Raw genomic sequence first — 19,613 nt, forward strand, 5'->3', positions numbered from 1 at the left:
GGTTTTTCTTTTTCCTCCCCTCTTTTTCTTTTCTCTCCCGCTTTGTCCCGAAAGGGCAGTTCAAGGTTCGCTTTTTTGTTTGTTTGATTTGTTTGCTGTTGTTGTTTTAAATACATTTACAACTCTTGCAAGTGCCGGGCTCCTATCTGCCCCTTCCATCGCAGATTCCCACCCCCCCCCCACCCCCTTCCCCAGCCTGGGACCAGCTCTCAGGACGAGGTTTAGACGAGAGCATCTCCACGTCCCCGAGGCAGCGTCCTCCTCTGTCCCGGCCCACCAGAGTCCTGGTTTCGGGTGGCCTTTTGCTCCTGCAGGTTTTTATGTACATGCAACACGAAGGAATCCCAGTTCCGGCTGCCACCCGGGGTGCGGGGACACACACACAACGCACACGCACAGACGCCTGTGGGGGGTGTGGGTGGGTGGGTGTTACATGGCAGTCGCGTGTGCTGAAGAATAGGGGTCTATCCCAGTCTTGGTCATGCCTGGGAATAATATGTAGGCAACTGGAGGTTGCAAACTGGAAGCCGACCAAGCGGTACAGTTACATGGCACGACATAGCCCGGGTTGGTTGGCGAGGGGTGGGTGTGGGTGTGTTGGCTGGGGCAGCTCAAGCTGCCGAACGCCCCGTTCTGGTATCCCAAGGTGGAGGCGTAGGGCAGGGTGCTGGTAGCTAAGGTGTGAGGAACCTCAGTCATCTTCTGAATGGCGCTGGAGCTGAACTGGCTGGGGTCAAGTAAGGAGTAAGGTGCTGAGGTGGGAGGCAGGAAAGCCCTGGCCTTCTCCGGGGAGCTCAGCAGAGAGTCAGTGGCCCCCACGGGAAGCCCGGCGGCCTTTAAGGGATCGGTTTCCCCGAGGTAAGGCAAAGGGAAGACATACCTGTCCTTTTTCAGCAGGTTCTTGGGTTTGCGCCGGGGTCTGTACTTGTAGTCGGGATGCTCCTTCATGTGCTGCGCCCGCAGCCGCTTGGCCTCGTCGATGTACGGGCGCTTCTCCGCCTCGGAGAGCAACTTCCACTCCGCGCCCAGCCGCTTGCTAATCTCCGAGTTGTGCATTTTGGGGTTCTCCTGGGCCATCTTGCGCCTCTGGCCGCGGGACCACACCATGAAGGCGTTCATGGGGCGCTTGATGTGGTCGCTGGGCTTGGACATGCTGCGGGAGGACGGGCGGGCGGGCGGCTCGGCGGGACGCGGCGGTGAGGGGCGCCGGGCGGCGGCGGGAGGAAGAAGAGGAGGAAGAAGAAGAAGAAGAAGAAGAAGAGGAGGAGGCCGAGGCAGCCGGAGGAGCGGGAGGAGCGGGGCTCAGCTGATCATCACAGGTCCTCCACCAGCGCCGTCCCCGGCGGGCGCCCGAGCCGGGGCGGGGCGCGGAGGGGCGCGGAAGGCCCGCGGGGCCCGGCGGGGCGGGCAGGGGGGCTAGGAGGGCTGCGAACCGCCGGGCCGGCGGTGGGAAGGAGGAGAGGAGAGGGGCAGTTGAAAGGCGAGGGGCTGCAGCGGCGGGCAGGCTGACATAGCGGCAGGGCGGTCACAGCGCGGCCGGGCGCCCAATCAGCGCGGAGGGGGACCCGCTTAAAAAGAGAGGGAGAGAGAGGAAGGGAGAGAGAGGAAGAGGAGGGGAGGGGACAAGGGAGGGAGGAGGAAGAAAGGAGGGGAAAAGAGGGGAAAGGAGTGTCCCCCCCCTCTCAACCCCCCCTACCCCTCCCTTCCCCGCTTTCAGATTAAAAGGAAGGGTTTGTGAGTTGGGGCGCTAAAACAGCAGCTGCGGGGGAGGCGAGAGAAGCGGGGGGAGGACACCCCCGCAAAGGTCGTCCCCATATACTCCCTCCCATCCCGCCGGTGTGCGGAGCGGGGCCTGTCCCGCCGCCCTCCAGGCTCCCGCCGCCGTCGGGGCTACGAGCGCTCGGGCCGCTCTCCCGCTTCCAACCCCCCCCCCCCCCGTTTTCCCCGTTCCGCAGCCCCGCTTAACCCCGGGAGCCGGTCCGCGTCCCGGCTTGCTTTGAATAATTGCCTGCCTCCCGCGAAACGCCCGTGGGGACAATATTTATTAAATGGAAACAATTGTCCCGGCTCCCGGGGGGGGGACGACACCGCGTTTGTTCCAGACTTATTGGTTTTTTAGCACCTGCTTTGGTTAACAAACCTCCTCCCAACACCCACCCACACACACACACCACCCACCCCCCCCGCGCCGGGCCGCCCCCCGCCCGCCCCTTTTCTGAGAGCGTCCCCCAAGAGAAACGAGAAGTCGGGCTGGCGGCGAAGCGGGGGGAGTGTCCTCGGGGGGAGCGGCTGCCCCGGGCCCTCCGAACACCCCCCCGGCCCCTCCGGGCACCCCCCATTCCCACAAACACCCCCGTCGCCCCGTCCCTTGCCGGTAACGTCGCCCCGACGGGAAGCCGCCCGCTCGGTGCCGGGGTGCTGCTATTGGTGGGTGCCCACCCGCCCCCCCTTCTCCAAATAATAATGCTACTAATAATAGTCTACACCACCCTCGACCTTATTTCCTGCTTTCTTCCTTCCCCCTTGCAATAAATGACTTTCCCGGCAGAGCCGTATGCGCGGAGAGGGGAGGAAGAGGAGGAGGAAGGAGAAGAGGTGGGGGGGGGGGAGAGAGATAATTTCTACTCCGCTCACCTGGACGGGGCCGGCAGCGCCGGAGGTTTTGGCTCCGCTGCCGCCAGCGCCAACCCAGCTTTTTTTTTCGTTGAGCCCAAAAACGCGCCTCGAAATTTCTCAGCCCTCGCCGGGAGCCCCGTGCCCGGAGCGGGGGCTGCGAGCGGGACCCCCCTGGCACGGCAGCGGATCTTATCACACGGTCCCAGACCGGTTTGGGTTGGAAAGGACCTTCAAGATCACCTAATTCCAACCCCCCTGCCATGGGCAGGGACACCTTCCATCTTCCTCGGGAAGATTTCCCCCTTCCCGCGGTGGACTCGCCACAACCGACCCCCCAGCAGCCCCTGCCTGCCTACGGGACCCTCAAATCAAAAAATAAAAGGGGTGTAGGAGGCCCTTTCCCCCCTCCGCCCCCCACCTAACCCCCCTCAGGGACCTCTGTGCCACGCTGGGTCCCGCCGGCCCCGTCGGGGCTGTCGCCGCGGGCCGGGGATGCCCGAGCTCTGCCCGCCCCGACAGGCGCCTGCGGGCCTGGAGCTGCTCCCGCCAGGGTGACACGCCTGGAAACTTCGGGTTGTGGGGTTTTTTTTTTTAACCCCACTTCCCCCGCGGCACCAGCGATAGCAGCAGCCCCGGCTGCGCGTAACATCCGCGGTGAATCCCCGCACCGACGCCGCTTCCAACCCCCCCCCACCCCGCGCCGTCTAAAATACACAACTCTCTTTGTTTGCGTGGAGAATTCTCAGATTCTTCGAAGTGGAGGAGGGGGTTGGGGGGTTGGGGGGGTGATTAATCTCGTTCTTCATCCCTCGCCAAGATGAAACGAGGGGGAAAAAAAAAAACCAAACCAAACCCTGGAGTCCTTCTCCAAAATCCGGGAGCCAGACACGTGGCGCGGGAGGGAGGGGGGGCTCTGCCGCCTCCCTCCCCAAAAGTCTTTCCCGTCAGTCAAGGTTGCTTCGCGATATTAATGATTTAACAACAACCACAGCAACAAATCGACAGCCTTGCTTTTCCATTGGCTGGCGCCTTTGCCATCACGCACTCTGCCATCAGCTCGGGGCACTTCGGGCTGTCATTCGGATCGTTTTCACCCCCCTATTTGCCCCCGTTCTACGCCAAAAACCCCCCCAAAAAAAAACAGGCAGAAAAGGAAAAGATCTATTTCCTTCCAAATACCACCCCCCTTCCCCCCTCCATCCTTCAATACTTCGATTTTTACCCCAAATCGTGCATCCCGGAGGGCATCTGGTGCGTCCCCCCGAGGACGGGGTGTGTAAACTTCGTCCTTTGGTTTAGGTTTGGGTTTGTTTGTGGTTTTTTTTGAGACAGCAGCGATTTCCAGGGCGGTGCCTGCGATCCCTTCTCCCCTCACCAGCTTGTTTTAGACGTTTTAAACTAATAGCGCGATGATTATTCCTGAATGATATCACGGCCAGGCAGAAAGATAAGAACGGCCTGATACGGGAACATTAAAATTACATTCTTGGATGATGGTTCGTTTGGAATCACTTGAAATTAGATGAGATCATGTAGCCCGAGATCTAGTATCAGCATCAACAGAGCTGTATTCCTGCCTTCAACCTCCTCTTCCTCGCAGGAATCACAAAAGAGAGAGGAGAACCTCCGATTTAAAACCACCCCCGACCCAAACTGGGAGTTGCTGGAACAGAATGGATCTTGAAAGGATTGTGGGTTGTTGGGGTTTTTTTTTTAATGCTTCGAGCACCAGCAAAAGGAGGGGGAGTGCATTGATTTTTTTCATTGAAAGGAGCACGTTTTGGAAAGACTTTCAGGTCTCTGGTGCTTTTCCCAGACTCTGAGGACACCAGTGCTCCTTGCTGTGTGACCTGGTGAGGTCCCCACTGACAGCAACGCTTGGGACCAATGTATAGAATCAGCTCATGATGATCATCAATCATTAGCTGATGATTTTGATACTTTCCCTTCTGATTTGGTGGTTTTACCTGCAAGTGCAACCCCCCAACCCCCCTGTTTCATTACACACGTGCCACATACTTGAAAAAAAAAAGACCCATTGAATCACACACCATTAAATAACACTTCCTGAGGGAGATCTATATGTAAAACACATGCACCCAGCAGCTCGACCAAGCACACAGCACTGAGGCATCCACAGAGCAGACAACACGCAGGTTATTCTCTGGGCAGGTTTGCAACAGACTCACAGGGTCATCACAGAATGACCAATATTTCTCACTCAGTGTCCCCCCCCCCCCCCAACTCCAACCTGAGCAAAAACTTCACGCAGCTACAGCTCCAAATAGTTGCACTGCCACAGGCTTCTGCCATTTCATGGAGCAGGTCACTACCCTGCACACTCAAGAGGGAAGGAGGGAGCAGAGATGGATGGGGCAGGTGGGATCAGCCCATAATCTGGTTTGCCCCATGTCTTCTCCCACCCACTGGCCAACAGGAGATGCTTCCTGGGAAGGCACCATGGGAGAGAGTTGCAAACCAGCTTGCTACAAAAAATAAAGACTCCTCTCAGCCCCCATTAATTGGGAGCTGGTTGATGCCCTGAAGTTCACAGCCCTTTCCAAACTTCGTTTTTGTCCTCCTCATTTCATCTCTCCATGATACTACATGATCTCCTATAAATGCCCTGCCCTCCAGTGCTGCCTGCCTTTGCAGAGCTCATTTCTCACAGGTGATCTGGTCATTATTCTTTTCCAGCATTCATTTTATTTCTTTATTTCTTTGCAGCCTGCTCTTAATGAGGAAGCTGATGCATATTTTTGCACCGGGGGATTTCCCTTCCAGCTCAGGCTCCCAGTGCAGGTGAGAACCCTGCAAGTGTGGCCAGTCACCCTGTGGACCCACTGAGCTGGGAAACCTGTCCCCAGGCAACACTGCAGGCAGGTCCAGAGTATTTTACTGTTGCAGGTCTTCTCACAGCTCCTGGGGTGGGTGTGAAGGTTTAGTGAGCCAGCAAGACTGCCTCGTGGCATGGTTTTGTGCCCTGCATCACAAAATCATATCAGAATCCCAGGCTGGTTTGGGTTGGAAGGGGCCTTCAAGATCATCCAGCTCCAACCCCCTGCATGGGCAGGGACACCTCCCACCAGCCCAGGTTGCTCCAAGCCCCATCCAACCTGCCCTTCAACACTGCCAGGGATGGGGCAGCCACAGCTTCCCTGGGCAACCTGGGCCAGGCTCTCACCACCCTCACACTCCAGAATTCCCTCCTCATGTCTCACCTCAATCTCCCCTCTTCCAGTTTTCATCCATCCCCCTCGTCCTCTCAATACAAGCAGTAGTTGGATTTGTACAGCAGTTTATTATTGCAGCCTTCTCAGATGACCACCTGTGCCACCCCCTGGCATGTCCTTAGCAATGTTAGTTGTTAAATGGTAACTAAAGAGCAGCTAAATGCCCTGTGGAAACCCAGCAGGTTTCCTTTACCTTGGGTAGACCCATGCTGCAGAACCCCATGAGGTCCTCAGGTGCAACAAGCCCGTGTCCCCAGGGAAGGCTCCATGGAGATGTTCTCTCTGCCCCAAAGGCAGCAGGAGGGAGAGCTGATGAACCTCTCCAGTAAATAAAATCTCTTCCCTGTGGCCATGCAGGTAAACTCAAGCTTGGCACAGACTTGACTTCTTAGATATTGCCTGGCCTGGGAGCTGCAGTCATTGTCAGCAGCACGAAGTGAAGGAGAAACCACCTAAGCTCCCAAGGGCAGAGCAGGCTTGTAAAGAAAGGTCCAGTCTTTTATTAGGCCAAGTGATACAGTCAGCAAAAGAAAAAGAAAAACCAGACAGGTGTTCAGGCACACAAGCTGGGAAGTAGAAGCAGCAGCTTAGAAGAAAAGGCCAAGGCTGAACTCTTTATCTCAGGTACTCACCCACCTCCATTCCTGGGGAGGCTGGTGGCTTCATCACCTGTGCTGTGGCTGCCCTTCCTGCTGCAGGATGAAGCACACCAGTGGGATTATTCCCAGCTCCACCTCAGGCACGGAGAAACACAGTGGCTGGGCCAAGGTTGGGTGAAAAGTTTGGGGTAGAGAAGCAACCTGCAAGGTTTGGTATTTCAGGTGAGCTATGGAGAAGTTCTTCCCTGGGTCACCGGTGTGAGTGGAAAGCTACGTGTGGAAAGCATGTGGGGCTCAGACCAACAGGACCAGTTCTGGAGTCTCCAACATCAGAAGGACATGGAGCTCCTGGAGAGAGTTCAGAGAAGGGCCATGATGATGATTTGAGGGCTGGAGCAGCTCTGCTCTGGAGACAGGCTGGGAGAGCTGGGGTGTTCAGCCTGGAGAAGAGAAGGCTCCAGGGAGACCTTAGAGCACCTTCCAGTGCCTGAAGGGGCTCCAGGAAAGCTGGGGAGGGACTTGGGACAAGGGCAGGGAGGGAGAGGACAAGGGGGGATGGATGAAAACTGGGAGAGGGAGATTGAGGTGAGACATGAGGAGGGAATTCTGGAGTGTGAGGGTGGTGAGAGCCTGGCCCAGGTTGCCCAGGGAAGCTGTGGCTGCCCCATCCCTGGCAGTGTTGAAGGGCAGGTTGGATGGGGCTTGGAGCAGCCTGGGCTGGTGGGAGGTGTCCCTGCCCATGCAGGGGGTTGGATCTGGGTGATCTTGAAGGTTCCTTCCAACCCAAACCATTCTATGACCAACTGCTGTCTTCAGGACACAGAAGGTACACTCAAAAATATTATCCCTCTGCTACTGTTTCAGTGCAGTTAAGGAGCACAAAAAGTGCAGGTCTGATCAAGGTGCAAATACACAGAGGAAAATATTCCCACTATAGATTTCTGGAATCCCACCACCAACCCACAGGCTCTGGGTTCTGGTTCCCATTTGGATACCTGAATGAGTGTCCTCAGCTGACCCCGAGGGCTGCAGTGCTCCAAGTTCCAGGACCATCTGTTATTTTAGTGCAGGGTGGTTCAATTTGTGCCCACTCCATTGATTTAGGGTCTGTCAGCATCACACACACGGACAAGGTGGAGTTAGAATTTTTGGGGGGTCAAAACTGCCCTCTTTGGTCAGTCTGCCCACTCCAAGGCAAGATCTGCCCCCACAAAGACAGCCAGACCCACAGCCCAGCTAAGCTTGTGTTTATCTGCCCACCTATGGGAACCAAACCATGCAAGAACGATGTCATTTCCTCCCTGCTCTTCTCACATCCATGGATATGGCACTTGAGTTAAGCATATTCACCAGGAACACAAAGCCTGGGAGAAGGCAACACTCAAGACCTATCAAGGATCCCATGAACAGCCAATTCATCTTGCTCAAGGACTCCAGATCTCTCTTCTCCCCACTCACACGACTGTTCTCAGTGTCTCAGGGTGAAGCTCCAGGGGCTGGCTGGGATATTTTAAGCACTGAAGGCCATTTCTTCTCCATGACTTGTTTCCAGCATAAAAGTAGGACTCTAGGAGCAATGATGGCCAAGAGCTGTCTGCCATATCCCTGGAGATGTCATCCATGATACGGTCCAAAATAATCTGGATGACCTCTAGAGCATCCAGAGGAGTTTTAAGCCTTTCATTTAGGTCCTGAATTGCTGGAGATGGACCACAGTTATAAGAGATGCTCCAGATGCTCTTCTGCCTCAAATCCAAGACCTTCAGTAGACTCCATGGGAAGCACTTCAAATATTGAGGTGCTGGTTGGCAGCACCAAGCCTGTCTAGGAAACACAGCTTTGGACCAAACCAGTGAAACCATGTCTAACCAGCCTGTTGGTTCTGTTGCTTATTGAAAACTCAACCCTGCTGCTGACCTCACCAAGTGAACCAGCTTCAGGAGAACCACAGAGCACGTGCCCACCCATGCTGCTTGAAAATGCAATGGCTTCCATGCAGACACAAGTTTGCAGGAGCCCAGGTGCCTCTGAGATGCCTTTTGCTGCTTGCTGGAGGTCTGTGGTGGGATCCATCCCTCCTTGCTGGCTCAGCCCCAGGGGGTCAGCAGAGCAGATCAACACCACATGCCTTTGAGCAGGGAAGGTGACACATGTAGACTCCAAGTGGACTGGCTGTTTGCTCTGGGGTGTTAGCTGTGAGTTAGATGCCAACATCAGACACCGTGTACTGGTGGGAAGTGTTGCAGTGGGTCCCCAGCAGTAAGGAGAAGACCCCTCCAGTGCCCTCGCCAGGACTGCAGAAGCTGTCCCTCAGAGGAAGCAGCCGGGCTGCCATCTCCAGCCATTCCACCATTTTCTGAACCCTCATTGGACATCAGATTGGCTTTCTGCCCCTTGAAGCTGTGAAGCGAGTCTGCAGAGCCAGGAGAGAGGGAAACTTCACTGCAGAACTCCAGAAAAACGGGTCAACAAGAGGGATGGAGGCAGCAAAACGTTTCGATGGAGACGAACCTAAGGTCCCTAAGAGGACACTGGAGCCATCTGGAGATTCACTCTGCCCAGGTGGAGGATACAACCTTATCTAGGTGCACCAACTCCATGGCAGGACAGGTGTGATGACTGGGAGCAGAGCTGGCCTGCCCATGTTGGAGAACATTCCTGGTCTGTGCTGATGTAGCCTTTCCTGCCCTCCCCAGCCTGGTCCCACTCGATCAACCCCAGCATCCCTGTCTCAGGTCCCTTTTGAGATTGGAAAACAGATCCCTCCTGCAGTAAACTTTGGGGGGAAGTCTCAGGAACTCATTTTGAGGGATGGTACAGATTATATGATCATGGCTTGAGGAAATGATTATATTTTTAATTGAATTTTGTGTGCTGTGCACAGATACTACAGTCGTGGGCCCTTTATCAATTGTTAACACGAATACTAATGAATACTAATGCTAATCATTTGTTTCTGGAAACAAATACCGAGATATTTGATGGGGGAAAAAAAAAATATATCTGCAGGAATTTTAACACCCAATCTCATGAAATGCATCACAGTTGGGTGGTGCCAGAAGCCAAAACCCTACAGTGACAACAGGGTGCCACAACACGTGAGCTAGGGAGGAACCCGCCGTGCCCGACCCAGCGGGGCTGGGCTCCAGAACACGACTCTTTTGCAAGCCAAAAGGAAAAAAAAACCCAACGACCTTGAGCCCAAAACTGTAGGGACCACTCCCCAAAGGCCACACGAGGGCAAACCACCCGAAGAGCAGGCAGGGATGTCTCCTCCAGAGCTGGCTCAGCACCCAGCCCTCGCACCCAACCGTGTGCCCAGGGCGGAGCGAGTGCGCCCGCTTCATTATTTATTTATTGGGATGATTTACAAGGCACCCACCCCTCCAGCAGCTGCTTGTTCTTTAGGAGGTTAGGAGATGAAAGCCAACACTATTTCCACCCACCAACCCAACTGCTCAGTAACCCTTTCCTAACCCTCGAGACAGGGATTCTGAGGGGAATAATTTCGCCGGCAGGAGATTCCAGAAGCGGCAATTAATGAGAGCCTCGGATGAAGCATGTCTTACATCTTGCTCCAAATACAGCCAGAGAGGTTTATACAAGGGTGGGGGAGGCAAACGTTAAAGGGAGGGCCTGCTCTGGAGCACACCCAGTCTGCAGCACCTGCAAATTTCACCCCCAGGATAAATAACTAAGATATCTCCGTCACTTGGGGCTGCTCGAATTATTCACAGCAAATAAATTACCAGGTGTATTTAGGCTGTTGTTGCCCCCCCCCCCCCCTTTCCTTTTCTTACAGGCTCATGAATCACTTGGAAATAGATGCTGATTTATGCAAGTGTGTCTATTAGTCATGATAAAGAGACGTGGCATGGCTCATGAGAAGATCTGTGGAGTGAGTCCAGAGGAGGCCACAAAGATGATCCGAGGGCTGGAGCAGCTCTGCTCTGTACTCCAGGTGGGATCTCAAGAGAGCTGAGTAATGACACAGTTGAGTCCTTGCTGGGGGCTCCTTCTGCTTCCTCTCTGCCAGCGTCCTTCACTTACCCAGTCACTGGAGTCCCTGAGTCACAGTGGAGAAGTCTCCAAAAGATGAGCCCCATCTCGGCCCAAACGACTGCATCCCATCCCTTGCGATGAAGAAGGTTCATTGCAGGTGTGTGAACTGGTTCCACGTGCTCCCCAAACTGAGCAGTCTCCTCATTTGGTAGGATCAATGCTCTCGCCAGAATCCCAGGTGATTATTGCTCCCTTCTGTGTTTTCCTGTGGCTCTCAAGAACGCCCCAGGGATTCGTAACAATTAAACCACCTTCAGCACCTCAAGCTGCCGTCAGTCAGTGCCAAGGGAGGAGACAACCTCCAAAGTGAATCAAAGCAGAGGAAATAAGTAGTTGAAGCCCCTTTCTTTGCTGTTATTCCCACATTAACACCAGGGTCTTCCCTATGGGAGGGTGAGATGCTTCCACTAGAGCAGCCCCACTGAGATGAAGCGAAGATTGCAGCTTTATTTCAGTGCGTGTCCCCAAAACTAACTCCAACTATGAAGGGGAAAAAGAGGAGAAGAACGTTTTCCTTCTTGTGTGGCTTCTTCTCACCAGCTCCTGGCTTTAGTAGCCGCCCAGCAGGAGGTTTCCCCCAAGGTTAAAGGTGTGCATGAGTCCTGAGGGAAGGCAGTTGGGCCCTGCCAAGCCTTCTGCTGATCCCCACCGCCGCCCTGACACGTGTGGTGAGTGGAGCTTTCCCTCCTGTTTATGGGTAAGGATTCTTTTCCAATTAATCAGACCTGCTTGTGTACTTAATTGCAGCCCGAAGACTCTCTGACTCACACAATGCCTTCAGTCATTACCTGTTAGCTATGGAGTCGGGTGCCTGGTTCAGATGACTTCACTCCCCATCCTCAGCAGGAGCTCAGGACCAAACGGCCCAGGAATGAAGTGGGATGGGAACACACCCTCCAGGCACATCCCTGAGCCCAGGCTGCAGCCCTGAGATCTCCAGGTCTCTCTGCTCACCAGGTATGATCACCCTGAACTGATTGTAGAGGTCAAGATGAGCCTGTTTGCCCTGAGGGGACATCTGGACAGGCTCCTCCTTGCCAGGTCAATCCAGTGGCTCCTACTCGAGGCTTTGTCTCCTTGGTCATAGTAAAGCTGGGCAGAGTGGCTTGCAAGACATCTTCAAAAGTCCTTCCTCCAAAAGATGGGGTTTGGGTTGTTTTTTTTTTGTAGCCCTGGATTGACACGAAAATTACATCCCGGGTGGTTTTTTGGTGGTTTGGTTTTTGTCTCTTTGCTTCTGAAAGTTTTGATCGACTTCTAAGGCAAGAGTGCAAAAAAGGTTTTAAAAGTGCTGCCCCTTTCCATTCTTCTGTTCCTCAGCATTTGTATTTCAAGGCCTATTGCCTTTTTTTGGGGGGGCAGGAAATTTCAAGGGTGCAAATGAATCTGCTGTTTCCCTCACAAAACAGGACAGTTTCTCCTCTGGAAGAGGAGAACCTCCCGTTTTAACCAAACCAACTCAAACAAACAGAAGCTTCACCAATATTCCACTTTTTTTTTGGAATCTAAAATAATCCTGCCTCAAGAAAAAGGAGAAAGGAAGAGAAAACAAGAAGGCTACCAACTCGAACAGGAAAGCTGGAGAGGGACTTTGGACAAGGGTGTGTGGTGATAGGATGAGGGGTGATGGATTTAAGCTGCAAGAGGGGAGGGTTGGGTTGGACATGAGGAAGAAATTCTTCCCTGTGAGGGTGGTTTGGATGGGATGGGGGGGTCTGTCAGAAGGAGTTGTCCAGTTTCTTGGACTCTCCTGCTCCCCCCCGGTGTCTGTGGGAGGCGGGAGCAGCACGGGCAGGTCCAGGCAGCTCTGGAATAGCTCGGTGCCACTGAAGTGAAAGGAGCAGCCTGGAAAGTACCAGCCCAGGCGGGAGCTTCTGAATCACTTGGGATTGGAAAACGACCAAGAAACTCCTGACCCTTGAGGGAATGATCATAGAATGGTGGAAAAGTTGGAAAAGATCTTTAAGGTCACCAAGTCCAACCGTTCCCCCAGCCCTGCCCAGGCCACCACTGCTCCATGTCCCTCAGTTTCACATCTACAAGGCTTTGAAATCCCTCCAGGGATGGGAACTCCACCCTGGGCAGCCTGGGCCAGGGCCTGACAGCCCTTTTGGGGAAGAAATTCTTCCTCATATCCCACCTAAACCTCCCCTGGCACAACCTGAGGCCACTTCCCCTTGTTCAGTGTGTCAAGATACAGGGAGCTGCCTATAAATGTAAAATACCTGTAACGTTTTAGGATGCACTGAGAGATGTCCAGAGCTTAAAAGCCAACAAGAACAATCCAGAAGGGTATGCATGAGGTCAGGACTCCACTGAGTAAGAGCCCAAAGAGGGGATGGGGGGGGTCTGTGCAGGTGCAGACTTCAGGGAGGGATCACCCTCTTGCAGGAGACACCAAAAGCCATGTCCCAGGGCTGGGGTTTGCCCGTGTCTGAGCTCTTGCACTGGTGGCAAGTGGCAGAGCTGGCAAGGTGGGCTCTGCTGATGCCTGTCTTCCCTGGACTCCACCTGGAGTACTGTGTCCAGTTCTGGAGCCCCCACCACAAGAGGGACATAGACCTGTGGGGTTGAGTCCAAAAGATGACCACAGAGATGATGGGAGGGCTGGAGCAGCTCTGCTCTGGAGCCAGGCTGGGAGAGTTGGGGTGTTCAGCCTGGAGAAGAGAAGGCTCCAGGGAGACCTGAGAGCACCTTCCAGTGCCTGAAGGGGCTCCAGGAAAGCTGGGGAGGGGCTTGGGACGAGGGCTTGTAGCTATAGGAGCAGTGTAGATTTAGACTGGACATTAGGAAGAAGTTCTTTGCAAAAAGGGTGGTGAAGCTCTGGCCCAGGTTGCCCCAAGAGGTGGTGGCTGCCCCATCCCTGGAGACATTCCAGGTCAGGCTTGAGGAGGCTCTGAGCAACCTGATCTGGTTAAAAAGGTCCCTGTGCACTGCAGGGGGACTGGACTAGGTGATGTTTAAAGGTCCCTTCCAGCCCCACCCATTCCATGATCCTATAATTCTATGATCCCCCAACACACACCCCGAACCAAACCAGCACCGGGGCCTTCCAGGGAGGAAGAAGAGAACCTGGGAAGCTCCCCTTGGGAATTTGGCTGAACCCAGCTGATCTGGCAGCAGAAGCTGATGCTCAGTGGAAGCCAGGAAGCTAAACCTTTGTCCCAAGCTAGGAAATGTCCCCTGCAGGTTCCTGGAGGAGCTGTGGTCACCTGGACAAGGTGACTGCTTCCAAAAGGCAGAAATCAGACCATCAAAATAAAAAGAAATGCTGGAGGGGATGCATAGAGAGCAAACAACTTCCTTGGCTGTGGGAGAAAATCCAGAACTTCCTGAATTTTCATAGAATCATAGAATCATGGAACCATTCAGGCTGGAAAAGCCCCGTGGGATCACCCAGTCCAACCATCATCCCTGCTCTGCAAACTTCTCCCCTAAACCAGCTCCACCAGCACCACATCCAAACCTCCCTCCAACACACCCAGGGATGGTGACTCCACCAGCTCCCTGGGCAGCCTGTGCCAGGGTCTGACCACTCTTCCTGGGAAAAAATCCTTCCTCATGTCCAGTCTGACCCTGCCCTGGTGCAGCTTGAAGCCCTTCCCTCTTGTTCTGTCACTGATCACCTGTGAGGAGAAACCAGCACCAACCTCTACAATGACCTTTCAGGGGGTTGCAGAGACTGATGAGGTCTCCCCTCAGCCTCCTCTTCCTCACACTAAACATTCCCAGCTCCTTCAAGCCTTCTTCATCAGATGGATTCTCCAGGCCCTTCCCCAGCTCCGTTGCCTCCTCTGTCCTCGCTCCAGCACCTCCAGATCTCTCTGGAATTGAGGTGCCCAGAACTGGACACAGCACTCCAGGTGTGGCCTCACCAGGGCTGAGCACAGGGGGACAATCCCCTCTCTGCTGCTGCTGGTCACTATTTCTAAGACAGGCCAGGATGCCATGGGCTTTCTTGGCCACCTGGGCACACACTGGCTCATGTTCAATGAGAACCCCCAGGTCCTTTCCTGCCAGACCCTTTCCAGCCACACTTCCCCAAGCCTGGAGCGTTGCCTGGGGTTGCTGTGGCCCAAGTGCAGGACCCAGCACTTGGCCTTGGTGAAGCCCAGACCATGGACATGAGCCCAAGGATCCAATCCATCCACGTCTCTCTGCAGAACCTCCCTGTCCTCGTGCAGATCCACACTCCCTCCTTGCTTGGTGTCATCCCAAACCCACTGATGACACACTCTGTGTCCTTATCGAGATCATCAATAAGATGTTAAACACCAACAGCCCCAACACGGAGCCCTGAGGACACCACTTGGGACTTTTCCATGAATATTGGGGGTTTCTGCCAGGACAGGTGAAGCTGCCAAATCGTGGCTTTCCCTCTGACAATCTGGGGCACGAGGAGATGAGCACAGAGTTGCTTTGGGGCCTGAGAGGCTGCCCTGGAGGCTGCTGCTGCCCCCCTGGCCCCGTGCTGGTGTTACCTGCCTGAGCCTTGTCAAGAGCCACAGCCCCTCCAAGCAGAGCTGGAGCACTGGCCATGCCAGCTGCAGCACTGCTGACAGCCCAGGGCTGCCCAGGGAAACCTGGCCAGGAGATCTCCTCTTGGGTTTGCACCCAGCTGGGACTCTTCCTCAACCCCATGGGGTGAGGTCAGAAGGGAATATATTTTCTGCTTGTGTCTGCTTGGCCACTTTGCCTATATTTAAAGTGTAATGCAGTATAGAATCATCACAGAATGGTTTGGGTTGGAAGGGAGCTTCAAGATCATCCAGATCCAACCCCCTGCATGGGCAGGGACACCTCCCACCAGCCCAGGCTGCTCCAAGCCCCATCCAACCTGCCCTTCAACACTGCCAGGGATGGGGCAGCCACAGCTTCCCTGGGCAACCTGGGCCAGGCTCTCACCACCCTCACACTCCAGAATTCCCTCCTCATGTCTCACCTCAATCTCCCTCTTCCAGTTTTCATCCATCCCCTCCTTGTCCTCTCCCTACAGGAAGGCAGGAGCCTTTAAATACCCCGATTTTGCTTTTTTTTGGGGGGATGGCACCAAGTCAGTGCAGGGCTCCATGCTCCGTGTGTCTGCAGAGACAGCTCTGCCCGACCCCTGGGGCTCCCCCTTATCTCCCTGGGGCTCCCCAATCCCCCTGGGACACACCAGTCCCCTCGGGGTCACCCCTCTCCATCCCCAGGACACCTCGAATTCCCCCCGGGACACCTCAAATTCCCCCGGGACACCTCAAATTCCCCCTGGACACCTCAAATTCCCTCCTGGACACCTCGTATCCCCCCCGGGACACCTCAAATTCCCCCCAGGACACATCCTATCCCCCCCGGGACACCTCAAATTCCGCTGGGACACCTCGTATCACCCCTGGGACACCTCGAATTCCCCCCTGGACACCTCCTATCCCCCCCGGGACACCTCAAATTCCCCCAGGACACCTCGTATCACCCCTGGGACACCTCGAATTCCCCCCTGGACACCTCCTATCCCCCCCGGGACACCTCAAATTCCCCTGGGACACCTCCTATCCCCTCCGGGACACCTCACATTCCCCTGGGACACCTCGTATCACCCCCGGGACACCTCAAATTCCCCTGGGACACCTCCTATCCCCTCCGGGACACCTCGAATTCCCCCGGGACACCTCGTATCACCCCTGGGACACCTCGAATTCCCCCCCGGACAACTCCTGTCCCCCCTGGGACACTTCGAATTCCCCCGGGACACCTCGAATTCCCCCGGGACACCTGGTATTCCCCCTCCCCGGGGCTCCCCAGGACCGGAGCATCCCCCCCTCTGCCCAGGAGAGGGCACTGGCGCCGCAGCCCACAGCCTCTTTATTCCCATCTACAGCAATTTAACTTCATTTTTTCGCTGCTCAGGCTCCCGTTTGCTCCTCCCCCTGTGGATGAACATTCCCCTTACACCCCCCTCACCACCACCCTTTTTCATTTTTTTTGCCTTATATATATATATAATTTTTCCTGTTGCCCATTAAGCCTCTCCATCTCAAACCCCTTTTCTGCTGGTCCCCTCTTCAGGTCTAATCCCATCAGGTGCTCAGCATGGTGCTGCCCACCAGTGCCTGTGCTGGGGCCCTTGGGGAAGGTGACTGGGTGGGTTGGGGGGGGGTTCTACCCCTTGGTCCATCTTCTCTGCTCTCTGCAGCACAGGGGCTGGAAGGATCCTATGGATTTGGGGGGGTTGATTCTACCCCTTGGTCCATCTTCTCTGCTCTTTACAGCACAGGGGCTGGAAGGATCCTACAGTGACAGCAAGAATATTTTTCTGCCTCTTCTGGTGCCCTGGGGAATGAGACTGGGTGGGTTTAGGGGGGATTCTACCCCTTGGTCCATCCTCTCTGCTCTCTGCAGCACAGGGGCTGGAAGGATCCTATGGATTTGGGGGGGGGGAATCCTACCCCTTGGTCCATCTTCTCTGCTCTCTGCAGCACAGGGGCTGGAAGGATCCTATGGATTGGGGGGGCTGAATCCTACCCCTTGGTCCATCTTCTCTGCTCTCTGCAGCACAGGGGCTGGAAGGATCCTATGGATTTGGGGGGGTTGATTCTACCCCTTGGTCCATCTTCTCTGCTCTCTGCAGCACAGGGGCTGGAAGGATCCTATGGATTTGGGGGGGTTGATTCTACCCCTTGGTCCATCTTCTCTGCTCTTTACAGCACAGGGGCTGGAAGGATCCTACAGTGACAGCAAGAATATTTTTCTGCCTCTTCTGGTGCCCTGGGGAATGAGACTGGGTGGGTTTAGGGGGGATTCTACCCCTTGGTCCATCCTCTCTGCTCTCTGCAGCACAGGGGCTGGAAGGATCCTATGGATTTGGGGGGGGGGGAATCCTACCCCTTGGTCCATCTTCTCTGCTCTCTGCAGCACAGGGGCTGGAAGGATCCTATGGATTTGGGGGGGTTGATTCTACCCCTTGGTCCATCTTCTCTGCTCTTTACAGCACAGGGGCTGGAAGGATCCTACAGTGACAGCAAGAATATTTTTCTGCCTCTTCTGGTGCCCTGGGGAATGAGACTGGGTGGGTTTAGGGGGGATTCTACCCCTTGGTCCATCCTCTCTGCTCTCTGCAGCACTAGGGCTGGAAGGATCCTATGGATTTGGGGGGATTCTACCCCTTGGTCCATCCTCTCTGCTCTCTGCAGCACGACGTGCCAGGGGCTGGAAGGATCCTACAGTGACATCAGGAATATTTTCCTGCCTGTTCTGGTTCCACCCCTCCAGATCCAGCAGCACAGAGGTGGCTGGGGGGGCTGTCACCCCCCCCTTCCCCTTTTCTCTTCCCTGCCCAACCTCCTGAAGAAGGCTCAGCCATCAACCTCCGTGTTACCCCAGGAGCAGCTCTGCTCCCAGCTTCCCACTGCCAAAGGCCTCTCCTTTCCATGCAGGGATGGTTTCCTCCTGCTGCTGCTGGGAATGGGGGCAGAGCTGGAGTGCAGCTGCTCCACGAAACGCTGCATGGAGCCTAAAAATAGCAGAGTGCGTCTGGGCTGCGTCAGCCCAGCTGCGTGTTCAAGTGCAGTTGTGCTCCAGGAAGCTTCACCCTTGCCTGCTTGTTTGGTTATTCCTGCATTTGGGATGCTGCTTGCTTCTGAGCCCTCTGCAATTCCAGCACCCGGGCAAGGAGACAGCTTGGCAAATCCAGCTGGGAGTGATGGAGGAGCTGGGGCTGGTTTCTTTGGATGTAGTTTTTTATTTTTATTTAAAACTTTGCCAAAGCCCTTTTTTTTCCCTTTTCATTTTTTTCTCTTTCTCTCTTTCTCTTTCTCTCTTTCTCTTTCTCTCTCTCTCTCTCCTTCTCTCTCCTTCTCTCTTTCCTGCTCTGTTTCTCTCTTCTCTTGCTTCCCTTTCCTCCTTCCTTCCTTCCTTCCTTCCTTCCTTCCTTCCTTCCTTCCTTCCTTCCTTCCTTCCTTCCTTCCTTCCTTCCTTCCTTCCTTCCTTCCACCCTCTTTTTCTCCATTCCTTCCTTCCTCTCTTTCTTTCTTTCTTTCTTTCTTTCTTTCTTTCTTTCTTTCTTTCTTTCTTTCTTTCTTTCTTTCTTTCTTTCTTTCTTTCTTTCTTTCTTTCTTTCTTTCTTTCTTTCTTTCTTTCTTTCTTTCTTTCTTTCTTTCTTTCTTTCTTTCTTTCTTTCTTTCTTTCTTTCTTTTTCCTTCCTTCCTTCCTTCCTTCCTTCCTTCCTTCCTTCCTTCCTTCCTTCCTTCCTTCCTTCCTTCCTTCCTTCCTTCCTTCCTTCCTTCCTTCCTTCCTTCCTTCCTTCCTTCCTTCCTTCCTTCCTTCCTTCCTTCCTTCCTTCCTTCCTTCCTTCCTTCCTTCCTTCCTTCCTTCCTTCCTTTCCTCCCTTGTTTTTCCTGCCAGGAAGGGATCTTCTTGCAGTCCCCTGCAGCACCCTGGCTGAGCTGTGCAAGGGAACTGGCAACACACACAATTTCATGGACCAAACCCCAAGTGCTGGTTTAGAAACATTTATCACTTCGGCTTCTCAGAGGAGTTGAAGTCCAGTGAAGTCAGGCTGGTAGCTGGATGCTGGGCTTTCCAGTAGCTCCAAAATGAACCTCTTTCGACCTTTTTTTTGGTCTTAATTGCACTGCTGGTCACTCAGATCAGTGCAGACCCCTCAAGGATCAAGGGCACATCTTCAGTGGCGTTGAGGAGGCCGAGAGCAGCGGGAGGTTTTCAGAACTGCCTAAGGAACCTGGACCCATGGACTGCTTCAAACTGCCCAGAGATGCCACGTTTCACTTCCACAACTCCTGAGTACCCCTGAAAACTTGTCCCAGTGGGTTTCTGCCTCCTCTCCCCCTCCCCAGTGCTGTATTTTTGGGATGTTCCTCATGTGGAGGAGGGGATAAGCCATTGCTCACCCCCATTTTGTCCCTGGGAGAAGGAGCCACAGCTCAGAGCTCGTAAGGAGGGTCCTCTGTGCTGATATCTGGGCTCTGGTGACACTGGAGGTGACACGCTTGTCAGGTGAGTCCTGTGTTTGAACCTTCCCAGGCCCAAAAGGGGTTTTGATGGCACCCAGAGCTCCGGGCAGCTCTGGAGTGTCTTTGCCATGTGCAACAGGAGCTCTTGTCAC

General features: G+C 54.5%; 1 protein-coding gene across 1 annotated transcript; it reads right to left on the bottom strand.

Annotated features, from left to right (window-relative positions):
• Positions 1-293: 293 nt before the first annotated feature.
• SOX14 (SRY-box transcription factor 14) lies at positions 294-1,254 on the bottom strand. Its single transcript, XM_051626020.1, has one exon. The coding sequence runs from the start codon at positions 1,150-1,152 to the stop codon at positions 430-432; it is 723 nt and encodes a 240-aa protein (XP_051481980.1). The 5' UTR covers positions 1,153-1,254; the 3' UTR covers positions 294-429.
• Between the last annotated feature and the right edge of the window lie 18,359 nt (positions 1,255-19,613).

Source organism: Apus apus, chromosome 8 (assembly GCF_020740795.1).
Source record: "Apus apus isolate bApuApu2 chromosome 8, bApuApu2.pri.cur, whole genome shotgun sequence".
Classification (NCBI taxonomy): Eukaryota; Metazoa; Chordata; class Aves; order Apodiformes; family Apodidae; genus Apus; species Apus apus.

Excerpts from the sequence above, each read along its gene's own strand:
- SOX14 (XM_051626020.1), bottom strand. The coding sequence starts at position 1,152 with ATGTCCAAGCCCAGCGACCACATCAAGCGCCCCATGAACGCCTTCATG.